Source organism: Corapipo altera, unplaced genomic scaffold (assembly GCF_003945725.1).
Source record: "Corapipo altera isolate COAL_440 unplaced genomic scaffold, ASM394572v1 87933, whole genome shotgun sequence".
NCBI classification, from domain to species: Eukaryota; Metazoa; Chordata; class Aves; order Passeriformes; family Pipridae; genus Corapipo; species Corapipo altera.
In genome coordinates this window covers 1-15,379 of record NW_020885416.1, presented here as the reverse complement: position 1 = coordinate 15,379, position 15,379 = coordinate 1, and the positions used below count along the sequence as shown (strand labels likewise).

Sequence of the window (15,379 nt, the reverse complement as noted above, 5' to 3'; positions counted from 1 at the left end):
CCCGGTCAGTTCAGCCTGGGAAGAAAGTTGTATCTGGCAGAGTTATCTAAAAGGTTGAGACAAGTCTATTAACAGGCTGGGCTGAATACTGACACATTCAAAAAAATTCACAATATCAAAATGATGGAACACAAGACTTCAAGACCTGGAGTCTCTAACATTTCTTGATCCAAATGCACCTATTGGCCTGAAAAAAGACACCTCATAAGCAGCAGCAATCTGCAATCTACTTTGAAGTAGATTATCTGTTTCTTTCCTGAATACAGATCCTTATCTACTGAGGTCAAAAAAACTAGTCTTTTTACAGTCAAGCAGTTTGCGTATTAGCATTGTGTAAGCAATTCTGCAGAAGCTAAAACCAGATCTCATTTTCACCTCCACAGTGGTCAACGGGATTTAAATTATTAAAATTCTATTTCTGTTACAGTAAAATGTAGGCACTTTTACACTTGCTGCTACACCCCTTATTAAATTTTACAGTTAAGAACAGAGAGATGTTAATGCTGCTGGTTACAGAGCAGTTAAAATGCAGTTATACACAACAGAAGCATCACCAATACCCTTTCAGCTCTTCCTAATCAGAAGCAAACCTAGCCCTGGGCAGGGCAAACCAAGTATCTGGACTTTGCAGGTCTTTAGAAATGTGGCCCACTTCTAAATCTAATCCTCTACCTCCAAGTAATTCCTGGTAACCTTCCACTCCAAAAACCACCAAACCCTTAGCCCTCTGTAGGTGTGAGAAAACATATCCATTCCTCATCACAATTCTGCTTATTTTGGTAGGAGTGCACAGGAGTTGTCGGGCCATGGCTGTGACTGCTGCCTGCAGCTCAATGGCTCTGTAGCAGCATGGCACACCCTGCGACCAGCATTTTTAACTGCAGCCGTAATGCTGGGTGCTTGAGGAGGTGTAGGACAAGTAAGAAGGAAAGAGAAGGTGGGCAAGATGTGGGGAGGAGAGGTACAGTGCTCTGATCCTGTCTTGCTGAACAAAGGGAATTATAGTATAAAGAGTAATTAAAGCAAAAGGTGTAGGGCAACAGGAAACCAAGAGACCTCAGGAATGATAAAATGTAGCAAAGAGACACCTGCCTTAGGGGAGGGGTGTGCACAACTGCAGCCTGGGAAATGCACCTGTGGCAGGATGGTCTACCTGGATAAGGCCTAGAATCCTATTGGAGAATGCATACAATGCAAGCTATCATGCAAGTTATCTGTGGTGAGCTACAGCTGGCACCAAGTGGTGTTTTGGTGTTGAATTATGCTAAAACCAGCCTGATTCACCAAACTTCAAACGCACATCCTGCTTTTTGAAGTAGGATTTGACAGATAAGCTAGTTGCTGGCCTGTAAATCTGTGACTACCAGTCCACCACTTTATAACTATAAAAGCCCCGCCCAGCTTTCATATAGCAGATTCTTCCACGTACTTTCTTGAAGTGTGGAGCTTCTCCCATGAAGCAGGGACACCCCTTCATGCATACTCCCCAGAGGTTAAGAGAAAGAGAGAGATCTGCCCACTATCTCATATGGTAAGTTATCTACCTAATGATTGTTTCTTTTGCTAGCTTTGATACAATTGCTTTAATATAATTGCTTTGATACAGTGCACTATACTACTTTATGCTATATTATACTCTGTGAGTAGGTTCTTAGCCTTTATACCATATAGCAAATAATTCTGATTCAGATCATTTGTCTGTTCACCCATCTGTCATTTGTCACAATAAATAATTCCTTTTAAGCAAATATAGCCAATTTGCCATTATTAAAACCTGCAGGACAAAGTGATTTAATCACACCTCTATAATTCCTTAAATTTAAACCATTAACACAATTCGAGGCTAAGATAGGATTCAGCTGCACCTAAATTCCTCTCTGAGAAGGAGTTTAGAAAGTGAGTCCTTTCTGCACCTTGTAACCCAATGGCAGGGCTTCTTTAATAATCTTGTCTAAGCCTTCCACTCCCACCCATGACAGTACCAGAGGAACTAGAGCTTCCTGTGCAGTCACAAAGGCACACTTGACATGGGTTACATTGTAATGGGACCATGTTGCACAGCACTCTGATCAAGGTGAGGGAGGTGAGGAAGTCTTCCTTAAGCAAATCAAGGAAGCTTCTGGATCATGGGACCTATTTCTTGTGTAGGACTCTAGAGTTCACGGCATCTGCTGGAAGTGCAGCACAGCAGGTACAAGCAGCAAACAAGGTTCCTGGAGGGTGTCAGGGAGAACTTACAGATATAAGCACTGCATGGGCCAACAGGGGTGACACACAGCTGGATCGGCTGGCAAAGAGAAGCTGGTTCAGGATGTGTTATCAGTGCCAGATTTGGCTGTAGTGATGATGAGGTAGTGGAATTCAAGATCCTAAAGGGGGTAAGGAAGGAGAGTAGCAGTATAGACCATGGACTCCAGGTGAGTAGACTTTGTTTTAGGAAACTGGTAGGTGGGATCCCATAAGAGGCAGGTCTGAAAGCGAAGGAGGTCAGGGAAGTTGCAGGCCTCTAAGGACAGCAACCTTCATGCACAAGAAAGGCCCATCCCAATTCTCAAGAAAACAAGCAGATGTATTAGGACAGTGGCTAACCAGGGCAATGCAAAAAGGCAGTGTGGAGGAGTGTGAAGGAGGAACAAGCTACAAAGGAGATATTTAGAAATGTTGCCTCGTCATATAAGAATGATGTTAGGAAAACAAAAGCTCATCTAGAATTGATGCTTGTAAAGGACATCAAGGACAACATAAAGAACTTCAGCCACCCCATTAACAGTAAAACACCGAATAAGAAAAATGCAGGTGCTTTGCTGAATGGGGCCAGTGATCTCATAATAGCAGGTGCAGAGAAGGTTGAGGTACCCAGTGCAATCTTTGCTTCATTCTTCACTAACTAGATCTCCCTTTCCTCCATGCTAAATGAACAAGTTCAAGGAAGAGACCTGTCAGGAGCAGGTGAGAAAAAGGCACAATTACTTAGGGGGACTTGACCTATAAGAGTCATAGAATCATAGAATCAGCTGGGTTGGAAGGGACCTCCAAGATCATCAAGTTCAACCCTTGATCCACTACCGCCGTGGTTACTAGACCATGGCATTAAGTGCCACATCCAGTCTCATCTTAAAAACCTCCAGGGACGGAGAATCCACCACTTCCCTGGGCAGCCCATTCCAATGCCTGATTACCCTTTCTGTAAAGAATTTCTTCCTAATATCTAACCTAAACCTCCCCTGGCACATCTTAAGATCATACCCCCTTGTCTCACTGATAACTGCCTGGGAGAAGAGACGAACCCCACCTGGCTACAACCTCCTTTCAGGGAGTTGTAGAGAGTGAGGAGGTCTTGCTGAGCCTCCTCTTCTCCTGACTGAACAATCCCAGTTCCCTCAGCCTCTCCTCATAGGACTTGTGCTTGAGTCCCTTCACCAGCCTTGTTGCTCTTCTCTGGACCTACTCCAGCACCTCAATATCCTTCCTGAACCTTCAGTTCAGGAACTGAACTGGACACGGTACTCCAGGTGTGGCCTCACCAGCGCTGAGTACAGGGGAAGAACCACTTCCCTGGTCCTGTTGGCCACACTGTTCCCGATCCAGGCCAGGATGCCATTGGCCTTCTTGGCCACCTGGGCACACTGCTGACTCATGTTCAGCTTCTTGTCAATCCAAACTCCCAGGTCCTTCTCTGTCTGGCTGCTCTCCAGCCACTCTGTCCCCAGCCTGTAGCACTGCATGGGGTTGTTGTGACCAAAGTGCGGGACCTGGCACTTGGCCTTGTTGAACTTCATTCCATTGGAATCAGCCCAAGTCTCCAACCTATCCAGGTCCCTCTGCAGAGCCCTCCTGCCTTCCAGATGATCGACACTCTCCCCCAGCTTAGTGTCATCTGCAAATTTGCTGATGATGGACTCAATCCCCTCATCTAAATCATCAATAAATATATTAAACAGAACTGGACCCAACACTGATCCCTGGGGGACACCACTAGTGACTGGCCGCCAACTGGATGCAGCGCCATTCGTCACCACTCTCTGGGCCCGACCCTCCAGCCAGTTCTTAACCCAGCACAGTGTGTCCCTGTCCAAGCCGTGGGCTGCCAGCATTTTCAGGAGTGTGCTGTGGGAGATGGTGTCAAAGGCTTTGCTGAAGTCCAGATAGACCACATCCACAGCCTTTCCCCTCGTCCACCAGGCAGGTCACCTGATCATAAAAGGAGATCAGGTTGGTCAGACAGGACCTGCCCTTCCTAAATCTGTGCTGACTGGGTCTGATCCCTTGTCCATCCTGTAGGTGCTGTGTAATTGCACTTAGGATGATCTGCTCTATAACCTTGCCAGGCACTGAGGTCAGGCTGATGGGCCTGTAGTTTCCTGGGTCCTCCTTCCAGCCCTTTTTGTGGATGGGCGTGACATTCGCCAACTTCCAGTCATCTGGGACCTCCCCAGTGAGCCAGGACTGTTGGTAGCTGATGGAGAGCGGCTTGGTGATCTCTTCTGCCAACTCCCTCATCACCTGTGGGTGGATCCCATCTGGTCCTATAGACTTGTGAGGATCCAAGTGGCTCAGCAGGTCGCAAACTGTTTCCTCCTGGATTATTGAGGGGCTATTCAGATTCTTATCTCTTTCTACAAGCTCCAGAAGCCAGATGTCCTCAGGACAACCTGTCTTACTGTTGAAAACAGACGTAAAGAAGGTGTTAAATACCTCAGCCTTTTCCTCATCTTTGATAACTATATTCCTGCCCATGTCCAATAAAGAATGGAGGTTTTCCTTGCCCCTCCTTTTGCTATTGATGTATCTGTAGAAGGACTTTTTGTTATCCTTCACAGAAGTGGTGAGATTAAGTTCAAGTTGTGCCTTCATCTCTCTAATTTTCTTTCTACATGACCTAACTATATTCCTAAACTCTTCCTGAGTAGCCAGCCCTTTTTTCCATAATCAGTAGGCTCTCTTTTTTACCCTAATTTCCTTCAAAATCTCCCTGTTCAGCCAGGCCAGTCATCTTCCCCGCCGGCTCGCCTTTTGGCACACGGGGACAGCCTGCTCCTGTGCTTTCAAGATTTCCTTATTAAAGCATGTCCATCCCTCCTGGACCCATTTGTTTTCCAGGGCTGTTTCCCAAGATACTCTCTGAACTAGTATTCTGAATAGGCCGAAATCTGCCCTGTGGAAGTTCAGCACAGAGGTTTTATTGATGGCCCTCCTTGCATCCCTGAGTAGTGAAAACTCTATTATTTCATGGTCACTGTGCCCCAGATGGCCTCCAACCATCACATCTCCCACCAGCCCCTCTCTGTTTGTGAACAGCAGGTCTAGTGGGGCCCCATCCATGGTAGGCTCATTTACCAGTTGGAGCAGGAAATTATCCTCTATACACTCTAGGAATCTCCTAGACTGCCTCTTCTCCGCTGTCTGGAGTTCCCAGCAGACATCCAGCTGGTTAAGGTCACCCATGAGAACAAGGGCTGGCGATTTTGAGACATCCACCAGCTGCTTGTAGAATAATTCATCACCCTCAGCATCCTGGTTGGGTGATCTATAACAGACCCCCACAAGGATGTCAGCCTTGTTGGCCTTCCCCCTGATTGTGATCCACAGGCACTCAACCGTATTGTTACTGACTTCAAGTTCTACAGAGTCAAGAGACTCTAACGTATAGAGCCACCCCTCCACCTCTACCTTGTCTGCCCCTTCTGAAGAGCTTGTAGCCACCCATGGTAGTCTCCAGTCACCACATTTCTATGATGGCAACTATATCATAGCTTTCCTGCTTCACAATTGCTTCCAGCTCCTCTTGTTTGTTACCCATGCTGCGTGCATTGGTGTACATGCACTTCAGCTGGGCTGCTGATTTCACTCTTAACTCAGGATTTCCACCCTTATGCTCCTCTCTGGACCCAATGGGCTACACTCAAGGCTGATAAGAGAACCAGATACCGCCCTTACAAGGCCACTTTCTATCCCCTTTGAATGGTGATGGAGATGAAGGGAGATTCACAACAACTGAAGAAAGACAAATGTTGCAACCATCTTCAAATGCTGCCACAAGGACAAAAGGTCAGATTCTCTTTATTCCCTAGGAAAATAATGGAGCGAGTCCTCTTGGAAGGTGTTTCTGAGAACCTGGGAGATGAAAAGATGACTGGAAACAGTCAGCATGGACTTACCAAGTGTAAATCATGCCTGAGCAACTTGGTGGTTTTCTTTGACAGAATTACGAGATTAGTGGACAAGGGGAGAGTAGTCATTTGCTTTTTAAATTAGAGAATAAATCAAATGTTGAAGTTTTAATCATAGTCCTTCATGGGGCTGAGGGAGAAATCTATGTGGTCCTTCCTTTGGAAATAAAGGACATAGACATTAGGAGAATCCTTCAGATTCAATACCTGTTCAAGAAAAAAACAACTAAAAGATAACACAATTTCTTCCAACATGTATGTTTTATTTGTTGGGTGTTTTTTAAAACCTGAGAGGGTTAACTTAGAAAAACACTGGTGTATTTTGAGTTGAACCTCACAAAGTCATATACCGACTGTAACTATGTATTTACAAGGCCTATTGGACATCTGCAAAGACAGAAGAAAATTTAAGGATGTGAAATGGGTGACTGGATAGAGACTTGGCTTAGAAAACCCTTTGGCAAACAAAGCCCGTTTGAGTCAGGTTATAAGAACAGATGCTGAGTAAATATCATAACTCTGGAAAATGTCCAATAGGGAGAAGACTCACAATGCCACCTTGACTAAGACAGCTTTAATGATGTGAGCAAAACAAACAAGTGCTTGACCTACCCTGTGAGCACTAAGCAAAATTTTCAACAATTAGAAAAATAGAACAAATTCTTTTAGTATACAGGAATGGTGGGACAAAACAGTTTGAACACTGTGTGTAATACAGAAACTAAAGAACACTGATCTCCAGTAGCTTCCCTACTTTATGTTGTTTCAAATTTGCTGCACATTGTTCTCCCTGGCAAACTCCCTGACAAACTAGTTTCCCAGCACTGCACAATGTGGATTCAATTTACCTAGTCAATAATTTTGTAGGTAATTTTTCCAAAACAAGCAACACATTCTTTAATCACAAAATGCAAACAGAATATTTATATTAAAAGCATAGGGATAGAAAACCAGGCAACTCAAATACTTTGCCATTTTGGGCCTACCTTCAGTTTATCTGTTTAACAGATGCTTAGTGCACCAGCTATTCTATAAATGTTTTAACTCTGTGTGTGTGTTTGGATTTTTTAAGCCTCACAGAAAAGATTCTGTGATTCTGTGAAAAACTGCACAAAACGTATGCCAGCACCTTAGCTCATGACAGTAAAAACAGCTGTGCTGAATCAATGACCTCCTCCTGAAGCTCTGTTAGAAATCAGGTTCACAATCCAGAACACTATCCATGTGAAGCAAGAAAGCATAAAGAGGAAGAATGTTGAAAGATAATCATCCACCAGTGTGAAAACTATCAAGAGAAGTCTTCAGTTCCAGACCTCTGAATAGAATGACATTTCAGCTCTTCAAAGCCATCAACTTTTGTGCTATGATTAAGCTGCTTATATGCATTTGAATTGTGCTTGCAAAGGAGTACTGTGCTGTTGCAATACTTCTACAGCCATTTTCAAATTAATTTAAAAACTATTTAAATGGATTACTGCTCTTCATTGTTCTGTGCATCAGATTTCTATTCCCATATTTTATACATTTGTATCTATGCATATACACACACAAAGAGGAAGAAAATTACATAAAAGGAGAGAAAAAAATTTAACTAGTGACTCTCACTTACCCATCCATGAAAGCCTTCTAGGTGAGTTGCAACACTCAACACAAGGTAAGAAGGTTTGGCACATGGAATGGGTTGTAATCAAGCTCCATTGCCTTCTCCAACACATCTACCCACTCCTTTCAGCACTGCACATTCAACTGCTTTATTTGTTAACAGCTGCTTAAGACACCTCTGTGTCAGCTTTCAGACCTCTGTAAATCCCATTCTCAAGCATTGAATACAGCCCTTCCTCACTGATAAAAAAATCCAGTTTGATACTTGTTCTGTGGCAGAGAAAATCCATTTAATGTCACAGTAATAGGGCACAAAGACTGATCTAGTATAAAAATCACTCTGTCGGATCAAATTTGTTCCAGACATTTTGATGGAATACCTTTGCACTTGCAAAGCTTCACACTGGAGAGGCTATTGTCTATTCTCGCACAGACAGCCAAAATGATAAATCCAGCATGAAGTTAGCACTGCTTGCTCTGCTAATTCAACAGGAATGCGATCATGTGCCCAAGCCTGGCCTATCTTTCAGGCCATCAAATACTGCACAGATCTGGCACTAAATATCATTTAAGCATGACCAAAGAGAGTGTCAGGACAAAAGACAGTATGGGTGAAAAGACTAACAACCATTTATGTCTGTGACAATTTTGATAACCAATCTCAAAATTCCATTTCCATGGAAAATTTCATTCTCTGAAAATCATTCAGAATGACTAACTTACATGTACTGTGTCCTGCAACACCAGGCATGAACTATTTTAAATTTAGAAAAAGACAGATACGGTAGATTAGGCAGTCCACTCTCTTGCATATTGCTCACTGTGGGAATTTTAATGCTGAAGATACATATAAAAAGATACCACTAAATAACACAGGAACCTTATTGTTAACACATTTATTTTAACTCTCTAAAGAGAAGGTGTGTTACCTGATCTCAGTGTTGCAAACTTTTTGGGACACAATATTTTTATGAAAGCCATTCGAAGCTTCATATGACAGAGAGGGTAGAGAAAGGGGTTCAAAGAGGAATTGATCCATAAAAGCCAAAAGGCTGCTTCATACAAGGAGTTATGGATGCACTTTCCTTGGCAGGCCCCACGAACAATCATTAATAAAGAGTATGGGGCCCAGCAAACAGCAAACACACAGACAATTATGGCAAGTGACTTCGCGATTTTTTTGTCCCGCTGCAGTTTTGACCCGGTCCTTGAATGGAAAGAAACAAAAAAGTTCCTTTTGAGAACTGTAGGACTGGTTTCTGTTCTAGATGGACAGTTAGCCATCACTGCTGGTCTCCACGACCTCGTTAGTGATGAAACACTGTCCTCTGCTTCCGAGGAAGAAGATGCCCCTAATCTTGGCAAAGGGCAAAATCTCCAGGACAGGCTGCTGCTCCTTGGAGGTTCACAGTCCTGCACACTGCCTTGCCGCTGGCGCCTCTGGATGCTGTGGAAGATGTGCATATTGAAGTAGATCACCAGGAGCAGTGGCACAAAGAACTCCAGGGTGGATGCACACAGGAGGAAGTACCAGTTGTCGTAGAACTCGGCGTAGCACTGATCTGCCGCTACTGCGCTGTGTCCGACCACGTGCTCCCAAAAGAGGATTGCTGGGCAATAGAGGAGAAAGGCTAAGATCCATATGGCCACCATCTTGATGGCAGGGTTGGAGGTTATTCCCTGATGGGCTCTGTAAGATATCTATGAGGGAAAAGGATGTCACATATTCAGACAGCATTTTGGAAAAACTGTCTCCAAGAAACCATAAGCACGTCAAATATAATGTTTGTTCTGTAATTTCCCCAGACACCTAGAACATCTTCATTATGTACAGTCCTGAAAAAACTCTTAGTCTTGTTCTTCATGCAGTGTAGCTCTGTGACTTATTTTAACACTTGGGATTGGAGAGGAGCAGAAATTATGATGGCTAAAGTACAATTTGACTTCAAGGTGTGAAAGGACATAGCTTGTTGCCACTGCTCAGTAAAGGAATTAGAAAGGAATCAGTTTATGATTCATTAGCCCAGGCTCAGCAGAGAGCAAAAGCAGCTGTGGGAATTCCTTCCTGCACAGCAAAAGTAGAAGCTTCCTGTATTAGATAGGTTGCCATGTGAGACTGCAAACACTAGACAACATCATTTTTAATACTGCTTCCTCCTGCCATAGCAGAAAAATCTATCCCACACATATGCTTTATTTAAATATTCTATTTTAACATTTGCTTTACCTATTAAAAGCTCATTGCATTACTGAAAATCTTGATGCTTTCATGTTTACCTAGACAGCATATCAAGAATTAAAATCATGACATTCAAAGTTAGGAAATAGAGGAGTTAAAACCACCCTGTAGTAGCCCAGCCAGTATGTGCAATACATACTTCCAGGTCTCAGTCCCCTGCATCTTTCAGAGCACAACAAGATTAGTTAATGAAAAGCTGGACAATTTTATTTCCTCCATTCTGTTCAACATTTGACATCTCAGGCTTTCCTCAGAACTATTATCTTCCTCATCAGCTTCCTATGCCCTTCATTAGTGTAGTACTTGCATGCTACACAAATATTAATGTACAGTATCTTCACAGCCTCATATGACACAAAGGGTATTGTCCCTTGATATGGTTTGAAGCTGGCTTCCTGCCAAGTCTCCAAACCTTACCACAAGGAGTCTGTCGCCCCCCCCAAACCTCAGGGAGAAGAGGGAGAAAAAAACAACTAAGAAAACCCGAAATGAGAGAGAGACAGCAGCTAAGAGACAGAGTTTTGGGGGTAAGAACTGAACCAGACCCCCCCCAAAAAACTCCTTGGAAACCCCTCACATCCTAGAAGGGAGGGGTGAAGTGCGACATGCACTGCAGAGAAGAGCTAAGAAGCTCAGTCGTCCTGAGAGCTCAGCCAGGATGAAATGTGTGGGAGGTGGACCTTGGGCCCTCCCTTGCTGCAGCTCTAGAGAAGCTAGCAGCTTGGAATCAGAGCCAGAAGTTCTACAAGGGGCTTGAAATCCCCTGAAGATACCAGACCGTCACGGAGACTCCTGTGCTTCGTTGATATGACCGTGGTGGAGCAACCTTTGTCTGGAGTGAACATAGCCCACGGAGGACCCCTCGCTTGGAAGACAAGTGGCCAAGGGGCTTGGATATCCCCTCGTGTGTGCTGGCAGAGATCCAGCAACAGCTGCATGCATGAGAGAGATAGACTACTACTCTGAAGAAGATGCTGCCCTGAGAGTTGGAAGGGATCTTTCCTTCTTCCCTCCTGGACTTTTATTTGGAGAGGAGAAGAGATTTGATCCATTGTAAATACTTATGTCATGGTAGAGATAATTAATATTGTATATAATGTATTGTAGTATTTATTCATGTGTACTGTCATTGTAATATAATCCTTCCCCCCACTTTGAGTCTGGTGTGATTGTCTGGAAAAACACATCTTAAACTGAGTTGAGATGTGGGAGGGGGGGCTTAGACTAAGGAATTAGATTTTGGGGATCTCAAACCATGACATCCCTATTTCACCAGCAAGTAACAGAGCAGTAGTGCGGTGTTATACACATTATTTTAGATATTTTATTTTACTGTAGCCTGAAGATTCAGACTCCTCTACATCTCAAAGCAGCATATTGGCTCAGTGAGCAGCTCCAGTTCTGCAGTAATGAATTTGCAAGACCACAAGCATCTCAATTCAGAGGCAGAAAATAGGAAGCTCAGCACAACTTCACAAACTGTTAAGTCTAAAATGACTGGCACCTGGCCACGAGCCAGGTTTGCAGCATAGTCAGAAGTGGATCCCAAGTCTATGAAGAAGCATAGTATCTTTTCTTTGGATAACAGCCCTATGTTACACACTCCTGGACTCACTCCATTCTAATTACCTAAAGGAGAAAACCAGAACGTGATCATGTAAACAAAGACCATCACTAGCTGCATAAGAATATGGATCTCAGTTGGGTTGCAGAGGCCCTTTTAATTTACATTTTTCACATTTTGAGCTCTGCAACTTCATTAGTATCTTAAATATAGGTATTTTCATACTTTACTGTTCAACTTTAAAAAAAAAAAAGAAAGATGGAGAAGGACTTTGTACAAGGGCAAGTAGTGACAGAACAAGAAGGAACTGAAAGAGGGCAGGTTTATGTTAGATATTAGGAAGAAATTCCTTGCTGTCAGGGTGGTGAGGCACTGGAACAGGTTGCCCAGAGAAACTGTGGATGCCCCATCCCTGGAAGTGTGGAAGTGTTCAAGGCTAGGCCAGATAGGGCTTTGAGCAACCTCGTCTAGTGGGAGGTGCACCTGCCCGGGGCAGGAGCACTGGGATAGATTATCTTTAAGGTCCCCTCCAATCCAAACCATTCTAAGATTCTATGACCAAACACCAAATAGAGCTTAGAAATGGTGAATGATAATGTTTATTACTGAATACCTCGGGTATCTTCTGTAGCAGAAGAATGACAACACTCAAGAAACAACTCTTACCTCTCCACATATTGTGATTCATTCTTCTTTCTGCTTCAAGGGCTTAGTTTCCACTCAACTGCTTGTTGGCAGTGCATGCCAATCATCCCCTGTGGTAATTCAGATCTTCACCTGATCTTCACCCAGTCCATCCCACGTCTCCCTCCATACCTCTTCTTATAAAGCCTAAGCATATCCTTGACTCAATCCAGTTTTCGTCACACCTCTTCTAACAGCCAAAGCCCAAGTTTTCCACGTGCCTGCTGTCCCTTTCTTACCTTGGCCTTCCCACCTTCTCTGTAGTGTTATTAAATAAATTCTAATGCAGATGGCAGGAGGGTAACATCGAAATTATAGACAAGGCAATGTCTTATCTCTAAGTGCCAATGCAACACTGAAGAATCATCATTTTTCAGAAAAAAATGCTACAATAATGAAGGACTATTTAGCTTCTAGTGTTAATAGTGAATACTCTGAGTTTTATAGAAATTCCAATATATATAAAGCTAAAATTAGAAAAATTATTCTTACAGCTTTTGTAACTGACAGGAAACGGTCGTAGCTGATAAGGACGATGCTGAACACTGAAGCTGTGCACACGAGATAGTCCATAACAAGCCAGACCTTGCACAGGCCTTGTCCCAAGTGCCACGTCCCTGTCAGGGCATAAGGGATGTACAGAGGCATACAGAACACACCTATGAAAATAAAACAAGCACACATGTCAGTCAGCACTGTAGGGAGTGCTTGTCAAAGCATAGAAACATTTCTGTGGTATCTGATAAAAGTACAATCAATACTGACTGCAACCCATGAAAACTTTAGTACAAACTAGGCACTAGTAACATTCTTACAATTCATACCTCTCTGAAAGGTGTATTGTGTTTATTGTGTATCATTATTACTTCTGTTAATATCACCTGCTAAAGGAAGGAGCAGCTGACTTTTTTACCTGCTGAAGTAAACACTATTCCGTATTAATTGCTGAAATTAAAACAAACAAAAACACCTTTTCCCCCAATATAATTCACTAACTGCTTTCTACAATAAATTATCCAACTGCCATGCTTCTATCCTCTTAGAAGCATATGGTGTCCAAAAGTGTTCCAGAAGTAACTTTTTATAGAAATCTGAGTTTCAGGTTAATTTTTAAAACTATACAATCAGAAGGCAGACAAAAACTGCACAGTTAATTAAACACACCCAGCCTAACATTTCTTTTGATCATAATTCCTGATCATAACCACTTTTCAGTGGTGAGCTGATAGGGTATTATCTATGGGAACACACCAAGACATGGGAACATACATGAGTGACCCACCCGTACCCATGGCTATCTAAATTTAGGCCGTTAAATACAAATGTTGTGAAAGTGACAATATTACCTTATTTTAATGAATTTTGAGGTGATCACCCTCCACAGAGTCACAATGCAGCCTTGGGAGGCTGAAGAGCTAGTGGTGGAGTTTGCTAGGATGCAGAAATGCAGTGAACAGCATGAACGCTGCAATGGACTGGAATCACTGCATCTTTAGAGCAACTAATGCTTGCTCTGTCAAGTGAAATGCCATATTATAGATTTTACCATTCATGGGGGGAGAAAAGCTATGATTTCAACTTTAGATTTACTACATGATAGTGTGTACTCCCGTAACAGGTATTGAAGAGTATCTTGAGAGTCTCCATTTCCATAAAAATAACAGAATTCCTGTTATTCTCTCTCTACTAAGAATCAAGAGATTTCTATTCATATCCAGCTATAGGTCCAGAAGCACAGAGGTAAAGCAAAAGCTGCTGAATGTCAAAATCAGATATATTAGATACGTTCAAAGAATAAGCAAATGACTGCAAGCTTTCAGCAATTAGGATCATGCAGAAAGTAAGAATAAGTTAGGTATACCTCAAATCTAAATTATGTAGCTATGGAAATACAAACAAGTTTGACTCTAATGTAGGCAAAGCTTTTAACCAAATTTAGAATTAAAAACTAGACATTCTGGTAAACATAATATGAGAAACAAAAACTTATGGAAATTAGGTAATGCCAAGTAAGCTCTACTTCCTTCTTTGACAGAGTACATTATTTACTTCACACTTTCCAGCTAGACACTAGTATTTGTACACTGTGGTGCTAGATTGTGAACCAGATGACAGAACACCACTTTATCCACTGAGAGTTTGAGTTTTTTTTCTGCTGACTGTGGTGTTTTTTTCCTGTATAATGCAACTGGACAGCAGGCAACAAGAGCTCTGTGGCACAACAAGGCAGATGTAAGCTGGAAGAAGAAATCAAGCATATGGGGGAAGCATATGCTTGCTGGACATCACAAGGACAGGACTATTAGAATCTGTGCCCCTAACAGAACTTCTCATATTAGCAATAAATCTTAAGTAAAGTTTTTTCTTTTCTTTCAGCATTCTTTGTAAATGTGTGGCTAAAAAATAGTAGAATAAAAACAGTTTAAAAATATTTTTTGTGATATGACAAGTCAGAATATGGATTTCATGAAATAGCCACAACCATTCAAAACCATCCTTCTACACACCCAATAATCTAATAAGACTTTTAGCAAAGACACTCAACACTTCACAGAATATTGTAATACATCAATCTTCAACTACACATCACGTCTTAATTGTACTTTTTCTCAGTACATGTTCAAAATTAAATGTGTCCCTATTTACAAATATATCCGTGTAAAATCAAACTTCTCAGAAACTGTTTGTTATTTTTATTTACCTATACAAACACATATTCCTAAGGTATTGCTCTAGATAGAGCATGTATAGAAAAATGTTTAAAAATACTATTCAACACAATTTAATCACAAACTTCAGGTGATTATCTGTATTGTGTGACACCAGACTGAAATAGAAGATATCGACCAGTTATGGAAGATCTGCCAGGCAATACATGCTGTAATTGGACTATCTAAACGTCCACCAAAACTCTTCATAAACAACTTCCATTATTTGTTATTCCATAAAATTCATACACAGTAGTATTTTATCCTGAAGCAGTAACATTAAACATTACCTGTTTACCTGACAATGCATCCATTTTTTTCTGAAAAATCATAGGCTAAAATACACTATGCAACTTCCACCAATTCTTTCCCTTCCCCTACAAACATTTGGGAAATAATTCTCTCAGAAGAA

The 15,379-nt window shown here is 42.2% G+C and overlaps 1 protein-coding gene across 1 annotated transcript; it reads right to left on the bottom strand.

The window, feature by feature from the left end:
* Window positions 1-8,609: 8,609 nt before the first annotated feature.
* LOC113940488 (histamine H3 receptor-like) lies at window positions 8,610-13,032 on the bottom strand. The gene is made up of 2 exons (XM_027631636.1): window positions 12,752-13,032; window positions 8,610-9,473 (listed from the first exon to the last, which is right to left on the bottom strand). Exons 1-2 carry the CDS (start codon window positions 12,941-12,943, stop codon window positions 8,682-8,684), a joined length of 984 nt encoding a protein of 327 aa, XP_027487437.1. The 5' UTR covers window positions 12,944-13,032; the 3' UTR covers window positions 8,610-8,681.
* Window positions 13,033-15,379: the final 2,347 nt, after the last annotated feature.